General features: G+C 38.4%; 1 protein-coding gene and 1 pseudogene across 1 annotated transcript; one reads left to right on the plus strand and one right to left on the minus strand.

Annotated features, from left to right (window-relative positions):
* Nucleotides 1-584: 584 nt before the first annotated feature.
* LOC126083934 (olfactory receptor 4Q3-like) lies at nt 585-1448 on the minus strand. Its single transcript, XM_049898027.1, has one exon. It carries the CDS (start codon nt 1446-1448, stop codon nt 585-587), a length of 864 nt encoding a protein of 287 aa, XP_049753984.1.
* A 2091-nt stretch (nt 1449-3539) lies between these two features.
* On the plus strand, nt 3540-5449 carry LOC126084468 (nucleophosmin-like; annotated as a pseudogene).
* The last annotated feature ends 10790 nt before the right edge of the window (nt 5450-16239 follow it).

The raw sequence follows: 16239 nt of genomic DNA on the forward strand, positions 1-16239 counted from the left end.
TTTTCAGGGTCGGTTAGAAACAGGGCAAAAGGAATTCACACAGCTCCAGAAGAAACTCTGATGAGACACCGGAAGAAATGTTCTGACATTTAGGCATTGTTAAACCTTAGAGAAGCAGGACTGTAAGTCCTGCATGGAGGTGGAATGTCTTCTTTTATTTGAAAAGGTAAAATGAGTTGAATAAATAGAGCCTGTGTACAGACAAAAGGACAGAAGGATTGATATTTCAAGTGACCTCTGACCCTAGCACTCAATAATGCCTCTTAATATTCATAGTCCAGTATGCGGTCCTGAGTTCCCTGCTTAACATGTAACACCCAAAAAAAAGCCACCTATGCTTCCCAGTTATACTCTAGAGCAGTGTGTTGTAATTTTTATGTCATCTTCTCTTTTATCCCAAAGTCACCAAACTGATTTTTATTCATTCATTTATTCTCTGGTACAGGATGAGTTAAGAGCACCTCAAGAAAGAGTATGCTTTCTAAGTCATCTCTTCTTGTTTATCCTTCAACAAAGCAGCAGAATGCCACATGCTTTTTTTCTCAGCTTCTGCATAGCTGTTTTCATATCAGTATTTCTAAGTGTTAGAGGAGGGGGTTCAACATAGGTGTGATCACTGTATAAAATATAGCAAATACCTTATCCAAGGAGAAGCTGCAGAAAGGTCTCAAGTAGATGAATATACATGGCACAAAGATAAGGCTGACCACTGTTAGGTGAGAGGCACAGGTAGAAAGTGCCTTGCTCTGGCCCTGGCAGAAGCAAGTCCTCAGGGTTATCAGGATGACAGCATAGGAGAATAACAAGACCAAGAAGCAGATGAGAGACAGCAAACCACTGTTGGAGACCATCAGCACCTCTACTACATAGCTGTTCATGCAGGCCAGTTTGATGACCTGTGGGACAGCACAGTAGAAGTTATCCAGTTCATTGGGACCACAGAAGTGCAGTTGGATGATGAGAACTACCTGTGTGATGGAATGGATGAAGCCACCACACCAGCAAGCAAAAAACAACTGAAGGCATAGCTGGCGGTTCATGGCAGTCAGGTAGTGCAAAGGATTACAGATGGCAACATACCTATCATAGGCCATGTCTGTCAGCAGAAACATCTCGCTGGCTCCCAGAAAGTGGAGGAAGTAGATCTGGGCCAGGCACCCTGAAAAAGAGATGGTTTTGCCCTGTCTTAGGAAATCTCCTAACATCTTAGGCACAGTAACACAGCTCAGGAATAAGTCAATGAAGGAGAGATGGCCCAAAAAATAGTACATGGGAGATTGGAACAGGTGGGCATCAGCCCACACTGTCACCACTATGAAGAGATTTCCCAGGACAATAGCCATGTAAAACATCAGAAATAGTGAGAAGAGAAATAGTTCCAGCTCCCAAGAGGATGATAGACCCAGGAGAACAAATTCTGACACCTTCGAATCATTTCCATTTTTCATCAAGCCAAGAACACCAAGTGACCTAGAGAAGAAAAAAAAAAAAAAATTATATTGGAACAAAAGTCTTACGTAAGACAAAAGGCAAAAAATATATATCTGTGTTACCAGATTTTGATTTTGGGCATTTATAGAATCATATTCCAAGATGAAAAGAACTTAACTTCTGAAAGGTAGAAAGTGTACACTCCCGTACAGATATAACAAGAATTTTTTTTCAATCTCTTCCAATTCTAGTTCTGAAATGCTTTTTAATTATATTTTCAACAACTGGGAAGGGAGACAATGATCTAGACATGAAGGTGATTACAGGCAAGTGGATTATTCTATTTTTTAAATAGAGAGATGTAATAATATACTTTAAGGACTGGAAGGAAGTATCCAGAGTCAATTCCCTGCTCTACTCCCCTCCAGTGGAGTGACCTCTGGCAAGAGATTAAACTGTTCTGAGTTTTAGTCTTTGTTTATTCAGTCCAGGGCCTCTAACTGTTTCAAACTGGTTCAGTTATGGTCAACAAAGCGAAACTGGAATAGACCTGAATTTTTATAGTTTGGGTGCTCTGGAACGATCACTGGAATGGGAAAATTGTGAGTCAAAGCCCTGGAATGGGAAACTTGGAAGAGATATAGTGAGCCCTTTTGGAACCCTGATGTGTGAGGCTGAATTTGCCAACACTGTGGAGAGCAACACACATTCAAAGCAGTATAGTTGAGAGCCATCTTTGAGTGGGGCACCGCTATTTCCAGGTCTGCTCAAAATCTGTTGGGCAACACATAGGCTACTCTTGTTTCCTAAGAGGGAGATTAGATTTCTAGCAAGGATTGACCCATAATTTTTCTCATTTTGGTTACCGTTCCAGTTCATCCAAATTTTAAAAATTTAGGTCTGTTCTGGTTTCACTTTCATGGCCATGACTGAACCAGGAAGAACCGTTCTGAAGCCTTAATTCAATCTAACGTAGGGATGATAATGTCTCACAAGGTCATTTTGAGAGTCAAATGTAATATGTCTATGAGCACCACAAAAAATAATTGACTAAGTTTCACAAGGTGAGGGTATATTTCTTACCCATCTTTGTACTCCATTACAATGTCTACTGTATAGCTAACCTCTTGCCATTGAGTCGATTCCAACTCATAGTGACCCTATAGAACACATTAGAACCATCTCACAGGATTTCCGAAGCTGTCATCTTTACAGAAGCCAACTGCCACATCCTTCTCCCAAGAGCAGCTGGTGGGTTCAAATCAGTGACCTTTCAATTAATAGCTCAGTGTTCAACCACTGCACCACAAGGGCTTCTTTACTGCATCGTAGGAGCTCAAGTATCTATCATATTAAGTGAAGAATACTTTGTAAATTACAAAGTGGTATTTTGTACAAATGTTACAAAGCCAAAACCAAACCAAACCAAACCCAGTGCCGTCAAGTCGATTCCGACTCATAGCGACCTTATAGGACAGAGTAGAACTGCCCCATCGAGTTTCCAAGGAGCGCCTGGCGGATTCGAACTGCCAACCCTTTGGTTAGCAGCCATAGCACTTAACCACTACTCCACCAGGGTTTCCCAAATGTTACCAGTTATTATAAATGTATATACTAGAAAACTTGAATCACATAGGAAGTATTAAAAAGAAGCTTGCATCTTTATTATCCCAGGTTGCGCACTGGGGAAGTTTGGAAAGACTGGGTAAGAAGAAATAAAATCTTTACCCTGAAAGTTTAGGGAACCATCAGACTCAGTGTAAGTAGGACAGTGGCTGGAACATACTACTCACCAAGAGAAGAGATGATGGGCAACATCCCATGCTACTGAAACATGTACAAAACAGCCTACCATGACCCAGTTATAGGGAAGGATAATAAGAGGATCAGAATTATGTGCTTCTGGATTTTCAACAACCACAAGCATACTTTAAGAGAAATAAATAATACATTAAAACAGTCATCTTTCTCCTGCTATACATTCACCCTCAGCATTGGATGGGAATATCCTGGATCACAATTAAAAAATTAGAGAGCAATGATACATTTTTTTTCCACCTCTGTCTAGATTAGGGTATTTGTTGTCTAAAAGAATCTCTAGACAAAATATGAAGTGAGACAAAATTTGTTTTGTCTGCCCCATTTACCTATTCTCAAGTCATCCACAGAAGAGTATCTGATACAATTATTCATACTAGGGTGTCAGGGATTTACATAGAGAATGCAGAAAGGTACCTGGATTTAAAAAAAAAAAAAAACAAAACAATGCCAAGAGATCTCTCTAGGATATCATTTCAAGTGGCAGAGAGATTGGGGGCCTGGAGAATTTTGGTGCTTTTCTCACACCACATGTGTGTCCATCCTCTTCACCTGCCTATAGAGCAGGTGCACTGGTGCCTCTGAATCTATAGACTCAAAATTAATGGAAGGAATCACTCACCCTCTAGAATCAGTTAGAATACAAAACAAAGCGAAAAATCCTGGATGGGAAGTCACGTGCTATCACACTTACAGCCCTACTTGAGTTCTGCTCTATTTAAAAATTTCCAGTCTTCCCTGAGTATACCAAAGACTGTGAATTTTCATGTGGATGTGACATTCTGATCTTCTTTCCAGTTATTATTTAAATTGTCAGATTAACAGGGGTCAAACTCTCACTAATATTCTGGATCTAATTTCCAACATCATTTTGGGAAAACTGGAAAGAGTCTGAGAAAGAACAACCAAAGTTATAAAAATACTGAAAAGCGGTTTCTGAAAAGCAGAATCCAAAAAAAAAAAAAAAAACTCTGTAATTTAGTCTTAGAATATGCTCGAGAAATCACGAGTTCTTAAAGTGAAGAGTTAGTATTTGAAGGGCAGTCATTTGTATTGTACACTTGTTATTTACACAGGATAGATACAGAGAAATGCAAATTTGTATTAAAACAGACAAGGTAAGAAATCAGAAAGGTGGAATAAAAGGAGAGTGTGTAAAATATATTACAAGCAAATTATAAAACAAAATATTTTTAAGCCCTAGTCTATGACATACCTCTTTAAAGTGACATTTAACTTCAGATAATTTCGTACAATAAATATTTTTGAATAGTTCCTAGGATGTTGCTGTAATAGGATTTTGGCTAATAGTAATTACAACTTTATATTTTCATAAGATAAAATGGGCAAACTGCCTGGTGTGAATGTGTCCCGTGAGGCTGTTTCTAACAGCAGTAGTGGTTTATCTCTATTCTCCTCTTCCACCTAAGTGCCTGCCACCACCCCTTGGAAGATTTGATGGACATGAACCCCCTGAGGCTCCAAAACTGTCTTTTTGTCACAAATGAAAGGCCAACAAAGATTATCACTTCAAGGTGGATAGTAATGAAAATGAGTACCAGTTATCTTTAAGAACGGTCAGTTTAGGCGCTGGTGCAAAAGGTGAATTGCACGTTGTTGAAGCAGACAGCAATGAATTATGAAGGCTATGCCATTAAAGTAACATTGGCAACTGTAAAAATATCTGTACAGCCCACAGTCTCCTTTGGGGGCTTTGAAATCATGCCACCTTGGGCCTTAGGCTGAAGTCTGGCTCAGCGCTTGCGCACATTAGTGGACAGCACTTAGCAGCTGTGGAGGGAGATGCAGAGTCAGATGATGAAAAGTATAAGGATGTGAAACTCTTAGGTATATTACGAAAGCCGTCGGCCCCTGCAGGTGGTAACAAGATCCCACAGAAAAAAAATGGACCTTGCTGCTGATGGAGACTATGATCATGATGATGACGATGATGATTTTGATGAGGAAGAAACTGAAGAAAAGTACCGGGTGAAGAAATGTATATTGGATACTCCAGCCAAAAATGCACAAAAATCTAACTAGATTGGAAAAGACTCAAAACCGTCAATACCAAGATCATGAAGTCAAGAGCCCTTCAAAAGACAGGAAAAAAAAAAAAAAACCTAAAACACCAAAAGGAACTAGTTCTGTAGAAGACATTAAAGCAAAAATGCAAGCAAGTATAGAAAAATCACACTGAACAGTCCTGGGCATGACTGGTAAATTAAGCCCAATGTTGAGGAGAGGAAAAGGAGAGAAAAATATAGTCCATACTGAGTATCATGAACAATCCGGACTGAAGGCTTCTATTTTAATCTCAATCCCCTTTCTTGATTTGCCACCCACTCACACCCCGTTGCAGGCTGGGAGGAATCTCACTCTTGATTTCCTAAAGACTTTCCTTTGACTGCTGTGATTTGGTGAACTGTTTCTGCTTTCTCAGTACTTGTGCATTTATCTTTTTGACCATGTAGCTCCCTAGGTGCTCAATAAATATTTGAATAAATCAGACAAATGACAACAACAACAACAAAAAAATAGACCACCCTCTACCTTGGCTATTTGAATTGTATTCAAGGTAAGGGCTGAATACTAGTTATTCTAGGATTTTCTTACCAGCTTGAGGAATTTTCTCCCTTTAGATAATATGAAAAAATAATGCTAACCAAGATAGAAAGTTCACTTTGGGTGTTAATCAAATTGCCACATTTGGTGAAGAACTCTTCCAGCTTCTATTTTTCTGAGGTCTCTAATTACAATAAGAAGCTCAGCCTATTACTGTGAATAATGAAAACAGCATCATGTTTGTCATCATGAATGAATGTCCATCCCCCAAAACCATCTCCCACCACAACAGTTTCTGATGTCAAACCCCGCCAGGAGCCACGGAAGAAATATTCAAGAATGGCAACTCCATCACTACATTGCTAGCAGTAGGATCAGGCCAAACCAAAATTTCATGCTTCACAACCTAAAAATAACCTAGAAAAATTACAAATGGTAATAAAAATATTTTTAGGTTACAAAAATAAGCTGAAGGAGTTGAGAATACTTAATAAGAAATTAAAGTCTTTATGGAAAGGCCCACTGCTGAATGGAGGGAGAAAACTATACAATGAAGGTCTTTAAATAACCAAGGGCTATGAGGGAAAGCCAAGCAGCTATTCTCTAGTTTTTTCTAAGCGGGGAACCAGAGAAGACTATAAGGACAACACTGAGAAGGAGAGTAAAGTTTTTCTCATGGGAATTGTACATTTTTTATTTGTTGTTTGTTTTTTACATCAGAGTATTGGTATTTTTTCTGTTGATTTTTGTCTGTGTTGAACAGAAAGCGTTCTGTCTTACGGTAAGAAACCAGACTACACTGAGGACAGAAAAAGATGTGCCCGTTGGAATTTAAATTTCATGTTTTTGGGGATATGTACTATGTTTTCTAATTTCTCCTGAAATACAAGAAATGGTCACCATTAGTTGGAGATGGTGCTCGTGATAAAATTTCCTGAGAAGAACATAACCTTTCCGCTCTAAACGTTTTTGGCCTGTTTCTACATTTTAAGTTGCATTGGGTGGTGGAGTGAACAGAATTTAGTAAAAAAGCAACTAAAATAATTAAAGGAATAAAAAATAGCATCTAGGAGGGACTGTGGTAGCATTAGGTAGTCTGAAGAGAATATTAACATGAATCCATTGCCTTTTTATATAAAGCCCATATCTTATCCAAACCTTATAACCACCTACCATGACCACCAGCCCTAGGCTTCCCTGATGCTGTGAGAATTTCATAGTTCTGTGAATGCTTCTAGATGTTAAACCTATAACAACAATACTCAAAAGACTTCCTAAATTTAAAACTGATGTTAGAATATATTTTTTTAAAGGGGGGTAGGGTAGGGACAACAGGAGGCATAAAAATGGTATCAGAAACAGAAAGAAGGGCATGTAGCTTTCAATAAACACATCTGAGAAACTTACATCATTGCATGTCAGAAGTTGTGCGGTTTCAAGGGAGGAAAATGTTACCCTCCCATTCATCTCACCAGCCTCCTCTTTACAGTCTTAAGCCAACAAAATGAGAAATCCTCAGATGACCATCATAGTTGCCCAGTCTGTGCCCTAACTCTTTCCTTATAATCCAAACCCTAGTTAAGGGCTAGCTGTGTGAACTGGAAAGATCTCTTGTCCCCAGGGCTCTGGCAGTATGTAAGGTTTTTAAGGTCCTTATACCACTGCTCAGGCTAATGAGCCCTGGAATTCCCTAGGCTGCTGTTGTCTAGATTGACTGAATCTCAGTTCATGCTAGAAAGCTGATCCTGGACCCTGCAGGCTTAGAAACAGCCCGACCTGATTGTTCAACACAACCTACTCTTTTTACTTACTTTGGACTAACGTAGCGTGTTTACCACCCCTTTATCGCCTGAGGAAAAAGGATCACACTCCCTGTAGTGGGTTACCAAAAAAAAAAAAAAAAAAAACACAAACCCTTTGCTGTCGAGTCCATTCCAACTCATAGTGACTGCGTACTGTCAAGTTATACCTAGAATCTGCAGAATTAGAAACACTTCCTTGAAGGTGTTACACAGCCAAGGTATAACACTTGAGTCTCTTGATGATACCTCAAGCAGTTTATCTAACCTGTTCATGGATCTTATCCAGAAAACAAAGCTGTTGTTGTTAGTAATTAGATATTGCTTAGCAATCCAGACTTTCTAGAATCAATGAAGGCTAGACGAATCCCTGAAACTATTGTCCTGAGATAGTCTTTAAACCTTAAGCCAAAAATATCCCCTGCCGTCTTCTTAAAACCAAACAATAGCTTGACTATTCTGCATTGTGCTCTTTTAAGATGTATTTGTATGCCTTGAGCATTGTGCTCTTTTAAGGTCTATCTGTACGAGATCAAATTGACAGCAATAACTCGGAAGATTAGAAAGGAACTTTAGGGGGCAATGAGTTTATGTTAATGGGAGAGGAACAACTTAGAAAAGGAGGGTGAGAATGATTGTACAACTCAAAGAATGTAATCATGGTCACTGAATTATACACGTAGAAATTGTTGAATTGGTGTATGTTCTGCTGTGAATATTCTCAACAAAGAAAATGAAATAAATTACTAAAAAAGAAAAATATTGCTTAGAAAATGTTGCTAAGTATGATTTGTAAGTGCTAAAAAACAATTCTCATGCAAATAATGAACACATGTCAAAATTGTATTTAACTCATTAATGAGTGACAGCAGGGTGACAAAGCCAGTTCAAAAGAGAATAGGAGAAATTAGATTTTATATAATCAAAGAAAAAAACAGAATGCTGAAATATGATTTCTGAACTAAATTTAAAGTAGCTAATTTCTGAAAGGGCAGTACAAGCTTATCTTTTCTACCTCGCTAAAAAAAGAAAGAAATCAACACAATTTAACACTTTTCTTTAACTTTTAACTTATGTAATTGTACAATGTTTAAGTTCTCATAAATAGTAAATTAAACAAAATTACATCCCCTTGACAGTCAGAGGACCCTTAGGTGAGCTTGTTAAACAATGTTTTAACATGATGTCAAAAGATCACACAATTATTGCTTTTACTTATTTCCAAGTTTTGGATAATTTTTATTAAGAGTCCCCGCTTTGTGATCATAAACAGTTCCAAAGATATTCTAAATCACGAAAACATTTTATTTCATTGCATTTTAATTTTATTTGCCTTAATTTATTTATTAGTACACAAAAATCTCCTTGTTATATAGTCAGCAAATCACGAGCAACTAAGGCCAGAGAATTCACTTCTGTCTGAAAGTCATGTAAATAGTCTAGGACTGTATTTTTCAATAGCTTTATATTTCCAGAAGTGCTTTTTTATTGCTTTTATTTGTTTGCCTATTTAGAGGCTAGGAAACTAAACTTAAAAAAATTATCCATGCGCACTCCTGTTTTCAATTCTTTGGGGTATATACCTAGAATTGGAAGGTCTGGATTATATGGTAATTCTATGTTTAGCTTTTTGAGGAATGCCAAATAGTTTTTCACAGCAGCCATACTATTTTACAATTCCATCAGTATACCACTGCTCATTGCAGCACTATTCGCAATAGCCACAGGTGTTATCAACAGATGAATAGATAAAATGTGATACATAGATACAATGGAATATTACTCAACCATAAAGAGAAACAATGTCCTGATACATGCTACAACATGGATGAATCTTGAAAATACCGTCCTGTGCTGAGTCAATCAAGTCATTCACAAAAGGACAAATATTGCATAATTCCACTTATTTAAAATACCTAGAATAGGCAAGCTTATAGACACCAAAGTTTATTAGTGGTTACAGGGGGATGGGAAGGAGGGAGGAGAAAATGGGGCTCATTGCTTAGGTGACACTGACCTTCTGTTAAGGGTTATGGAAAATTTTGAAATGGATAATTGTTGTAGTTGAACAACATGATAAACATAATTAATGTCTCTGAATTGTATATGTGAAGAATGTTGCAAGGGCAAATGTTTTGTTACACACATATTTAGCACAACAACAATAACAAAATCTTTCTACATTAGGTTTTGCTGCATGTAAGTGAATTCCTGCCTCCTCAATATCCTCTAAATTTTCTGGAGGCCAGTCAAGACATAACCTTCCTTACCGCATGTTAATATGGAACTCTGTAGGCCATGGGCTGGTACCGGGTCATTTTCTTGGGAGGGTTTTGTAGGCATCTTTTCTGCATATGAAGTACAGTCATTGTCCTGAAATCATGGGCTTGTCATTACCTGATTAAATATAACCTCTTTTCAAATATGACACTAACAGTTTGGACTTGGTTGCATAATTAATTTGTCCAACTATTTCTGTCAAAAGGACAGTGTATTCTTTTCTTAACACACACAAATAACATGTATTGGGATGAAATGCAAAAAGACTCAGTAAAAATATTTCTGTTTCTGAGAGGTCAGTATAAAAAATAAAAAAAAAAAAAATATTTGATAAGTGTTTTGTTTCAGCTTTGGCAAACATAGTCTAACCAACTGAGTGTTACCAATAGATGAAGAGAAAAAAAAAAAAACTTTGTCATATACCCAACTAAAACAAGAACATTAAAAATAATACCAACAATAATTTAAAATAGATAAACATAGGTGTCCTAGGCTTGGTTCTCTAGAGACACTAAAACAGTGAAGCACATATAAAGAAAAAGAATTTTTTTTTTTTTTTTTTTTTTAGAAGCATATGTATGCAGAGAAAAAGAGATTTACCTCAAGGAAATGGCCCACACAGCTGTAGAGACTGGCAAGTCCCAAGTCAGGTGTCAGGCTGGAGGTTTTTCTTGATTCACACAGCTGTATGGATTGACAAACCCAAGATTGGCAGGTCAGTGGACAAGCCACTGACTCAAGGACTGTGAAGGCTGATGAATCCCAAGAATAGCAGGTGAGATGGCAGGCCATTGGCTCAAACTCCAAGAACTAGAGGTCAGATGATGATGATCCAGATGCAGGATCCAGAGCAAGAAAGTGAACTTTGCCAGAACATGCGTACATACATTGGATGCAGGCCACACACTCCGAGGAAACTCCCCTTACAACTAATTGCCTGATCAGATTACATCATGGAAGATGATTACATCATTACATAACTGCCAAGCTGCATCATTACATAACTGCCAAACCACTGAAAATCATGGTCTAGTCAAGTTGATATACAACCTAACAATCACAATCCACCCCTTTTCAACTTGGCACCTGTACACATCTCCTTAAGCCATACACAATCTCTAAATAAAGACAATCACAAAGTCATACTTGCACCTAACATGATACAACTAAAATGCATACAACCTAAGATTCACTGGCTTAGTTTACATCTTATAAGTGAAGGAAACAAAAATATTAGATGCACACATACAAAGAAGAAATGCTCATAGTAATTACAGTCCTTGTTTCTTCAGTTGGTCACGTTGTTGTAAGTGGTATTTAGAAGTACCTTTTTCAACACCCATTCCGTATTCCCTTTGCCCTCAGAAATTACCTCAGCTGGTCATCACTCTTTACCTGGTGGGGAGACCTAAACCTTCAACCCTGAAGGGTCTGGGCCATTATCAGTCCTGTGGGACTCGGGTTGTTGTAGTTTCCATTGACTTTAATCACAGAGCGTGGTAGTATTAAGAGATGCCTGTAGGTATCTCCTGTATTCCAAACATACTCTTTTTTACCTCCGTTATGCAACATCAATCCAATTTTGCCTTGGTAGTTAGGGTCAATAACACTAATCAATACATTAACTCCTTTCTTTGCCTGTTGACCCAGAGGCATAAGGAGGCCAAAGTGGCTGCGTGACATTCTTAACTTCCAGTTCAACAGAATACATGTTGTGTCTATAGGTGGAAGCATTCCTCCCTTTGAAACTATGACCTGTAGACATGCAAAGCATAGGGTCACGGGGATTGGAAGCAAAAATTTTGCAATTGGGTCACTAGGAGTAATAGTGAGTCGCACCAATCCTATCTACACCCCTTAATTCCTGAAACCATGAATCCTAGCTATGGGAGAAGCAGCACCATATATTAGATGCTGGTTTAGAGCATATGCATTGGAACATTGCCCCAACCCAGCAGAATGTTGCCACCTACCTGGTAGTGTAATTGTGTCTTTAGAAGACCATTCCATTGTTCTATCAAGCCAGCTGGTTCAGAATGATGGGGAATGTGGTAAGACCAGCGAATTCTGTGAGCATGGTCCCATTGTTGCACTTCATATGCTGTGAAGTGAGTCTCTTGATCTGAGGAATACTGTGTGGGGCACCATGACAGTGGTTAAGACATCCTGTGAGTCCATGGATGGTAGTTTTGGCAGAGGCATTGCATGCATATTCAGAGTCTTTATCCCAGTAAGAATGAAACACTGCCCTTTCCATGATGGAAGCAGTTCAACTAATCAATCTGCTGGATGGCCTCCTTGAGGAATGGTATCATATCGGGGATGCAGTGTTCATCTCTGCCGCTGACAGACTGGTCAACCAGCAGTGGCTATAGCCAAGTCACCCTTGGTGAGTGGAAGTCCATGTTGCTGAGCCTATGCATAACCTCCATTCCTGCCACCTTGGCCACTTTGTTGATGAGTGCATTGGGCGACGACGAGAGTGGCTAGAGAAAAAGGATAATTTCTTTTGATAGAACACATCATCTTATCCACTTCATTGTTAAAATCTTTCTCTGCTGAGGTCAACCTTTGGTAACCATTCACATGAGGTGCAAATATCTTCACTTCTTTGGCCCATTAAGAGAGGTCTATCCCACAGATGTCTCCTCCATAAATCCTTGTCACCAATTTTCTAATCATGTTCCCTCCAAGTCCCTGACCATCTACCCAAACCACTGGCCACAGTCCATGAACCAGTATACAATTGTGCATCTGGCCATTTCTCCTTCATTGGAAAGTGGACAGCCAGGTGCACCACTCGAAGTTCTGCCAGTTGGGAGGATTTTGCTTCACCACTGCCCTTTAGGGAGGTCCCAGAAAGGGACTACAGTACTGCTGCTATGTATGTATATATATAGTTATATATATATATACACACATATACATATCCCACTCTTACTCACCCTCTCACTGCTAATTGGAAGTAGATATTAATAGACTGATTATACTATTCTGTGCTACTACCCTGGACTCCACAAATTCTCTAAACAGTGATTGAGTTAATGAGATCTTAATGTAATATGTAAGAAATACATGAGAAGAGGTACTTTTGGCATATGGCCCCTTCCAGTCCTTAGAAAAGTTAACTCATTTTTTACACACAAAACTTAGAAGAATGTTGAGAATTTTTTCAAGAACAGTAAGAGAAAACTCATCATGCTATGACAAGACAGAGTTAATGTTAGACCATTAATTCTGAAGAAAACATAAATTTTACCACAATGGGATTTACTTTATCCACTAGACACAAAGCTCCCATATTCTTTAACTTTTCTCTTTTTTCTTCCTCACAAAAGGAAATTTTTGTTTTTGTATTTTTAATTTTCTACATATCTCTGGAGATTGACTATATGGCTGAACTACATATTTCCTTTCCCTAAGGATTGGTTTTAGAGTATATAGGACCATCCATAATTAACTATGAATTCATGAGACACAGCCACATACTTACTTCACATGCCTGCTTTTTATTTCTCCTAATCCCTCTCCCCGAGGCATCTAATTACACAAGGTAAAAGCAGATGCTAGCCTGGGAGACTGGCTTGCCCATAGGACACTTTGAGGCAGGAAATCACTTTTTCTTAAAAAATACACAAAGTATCAAATCTCTGGAAATACTGAAAATGCCAACCAAGGATAAATAGAGAGTACAGCATGCACTCCATTAGATTAGACTTTTCTTATACGTGGTGCTTGAACCCTTTCTTCCAAATTAAAAAATCAGAGACTACTCCCAAAGTCTCCTCTACATCATCTTCCAGATATCTCCCCTGACGAGACTCTTGGCAGTCATTGCAAAGTTAATTGTCTGAAGTGGAGTTTGTTTCTCAGTGAAGGTTCTGGAAATCCACACTTTGAGACTGAGGCAGAGAAGAAAGAGCACGCTGACCTTCGTTGTATGGTTCCTACCCAAGCCTAGGCTCCAGGAATGCAGAAAGTACATTATGTCCACATTTTTTTTTTTTTTTTTAGACAGATAACTGCAAATTTTTGTTTTGTTGTTCTTGGTATCTTTGATGAAAGATCTAAAATATAAAATCCAAATAACTTCAATTCCGGGGCAAAACTGTGGTGTTTGTCATTAACTGGGGTAAGTGCTGAGAAGCCTGCTTTCTAAAACTTTAATTTCCCTAGTTTTTGGAACTTTAAGTAAGTTACAGTATGCTTTCCTTTGAAAATAATAAGAGTTCTGTTATGACCAATAACCCACAGAGGATAATGTTAAACAGGATTAAAAGCTCTGTTTCCCTGGTTCTGTTTTAGGGGCTGTATCCACGTATTTCTACAGGGTCCCAAAGAGATACAGAACTGAAGAGAAAAGCTATACTAAACAAGTACCATTCATTAGGACGTCCAGGTAGGTTGAAGAATTAGGAAAAGCAAGTTTGTTTTCTGATGTCCCATAAATGTATTTTGAAATGAAAATAATTTTAATTTTTTGTTTTGTTTTAACTTACATGTGAATAAAATTGTCTAACTGGTAGGAGCCAAGGTTGGGCAAATCAGTGATGGTTTTATCTGGTAAAAACAGACTGCTTAATATCACTACTAGCTGGGAGAGACAAACCCAGGCAGAAAGCCAGGCCAAACCATGAGAGCGACTGGCTGGGAGTTCCTCCAAAAGAAGAACTTAATGAATCGAACATACGTAAATGTACTTAATAACAATACCAGAATGATCCCTGAAAAAAGTATTTTCCTCCCTAAAGTGAGGAAACAAAATTAAACTACTTTAGATTTTTCTTTCCCCAAGTTGCTATAAATTTTCATTAGATGATCATCAGAGACAAGGTCATTAAATATTTTAGAAAATCATGAAAACAATCTAAACCAGAATGTTGTCGTTGTTGTCATTGTTAGCAGCATAGAGTTAGCCCCCAGCTCATGATGACCCCATGCACAGTAGACTGAAACGCTGTGTGGTCCAGCGCCATTCCTGTAATCAGTGACAGATCAGACCCTTGTGATCCACTGGGGTTTAGGTCGACTGATTTCCGGAAGCAGATCACCAGGACTTTCTTCCTAGTCTGTCTTAGCCTAGAAGCGCCACTGAATCCTGTTCAGCGTCAGAGCAACACACAGCCTCCACTGACAGGTGAGCGGTGGCTGCACATTACTACGTGCATTGGCACTGGCCAAGCATTAAACCCGGTCTCCTGTGTAAGGTGAAAAGGTGAGAATTCTAACACTGAACCACCAATGTCCTCATAGGCTGTAATACCAACCCCTGTTTCTTCTTAAATGCCAAGTCAATCCGTCTCTCTGGCTGCATCTTTCAGTTATATTTCTCCCTTTCCAAAGGTTTCGTGAAGTCTTTTCCTTCTAACTATATCTTTACAGAAAATCGAGTTAAAGTAGCAACTGCCAGAAGGAGAAAAGCAGAGTTGCTCAAAGAAAATCTTTTAAGACCAAAAGTGCCAGAATTACAGAGCAATTCAGCCTTGAAGGAAAAAGAAAAGAAAAAAAAAATGTATATATATATGTGAGTGTGGGTGCATGTCTGTATACACGATTGGCCCCTATTATCAGAAGTTTACAGTTTAGCTGGTAGATTAAGAAATGCAAAGAAATATCCGTGGTGCAAAGTATAAAATGGTAAAGTCTTTGGTACAGAAAAATCCCATTCCATAGTTTTTAGAATGTTATTTCTCATTTCTCCTATCTTGGAAAATAATGATACATTGGTTTAATATTAATTCAACAAACATGTTGATACACTTACATAATTGCTTGCACTGTACCAGACATTAGTAGAACAGAGATGAAAAATACATTCCCTGCCTTCATGAAGCTTACAGGCTGTTAAAGGCATTAAAAAAAAAAAAAAAAGAAAAGAAACAGTTACAGTAGAGTATAATAAGTCTGCACACAAATTCATTGGTTAGTACAGAAGCACAAAGAATTACTACATGATTGGGTGGTCCAGCAATACTTCTTATAGGAGGCAATCATTGAACAGTGTTGTAAATTGCAAGTGCAAGTTACCCAGGTCCCTACCCAGAAAATAAAAAATAAATGAAGATGGAGAGAGAAAAGGAAGGGGTTCAAGAGATTTGGACAAAGAGAGACAGAAGAAAAGGAGAAGCAACAGACATATTAGGTCGCAAGAACAAAATGTCGCTTGGTGGACCACAGCTATTCTCTTCTTACTGGAGCACAGGGCTCAAGGGACACAGGGAAGAAGAAGAGGCTGAGGAAGTAGATAAAGATTAGGTCATAAAGAACCTTGCATGCTACGCTCGGTTGTTTGGATTTGGCTTCACGATGATACTGTCTCATTGCAGCACAGCTTACAGACTAAATA

The sequence above is a fragment of the Elephas maximus genome, chromosome 10, assembly GCF_024166365.1.
Source record: "Elephas maximus indicus isolate mEleMax1 chromosome 10, mEleMax1 primary haplotype, whole genome shotgun sequence".
NCBI lineage: Eukaryota > Metazoa > Chordata > Mammalia > Proboscidea > Elephantidae > Elephas > Elephas maximus.

Excerpts from the sequence above, each read along its gene's own strand:
- LOC126083934 (XM_049898027.1), bottom strand. The coding sequence starts at position 1,448 with ATGAAAAATGGAAATGATTCGAAGGTGTCAGAATTTGTTCTCCTGGGT.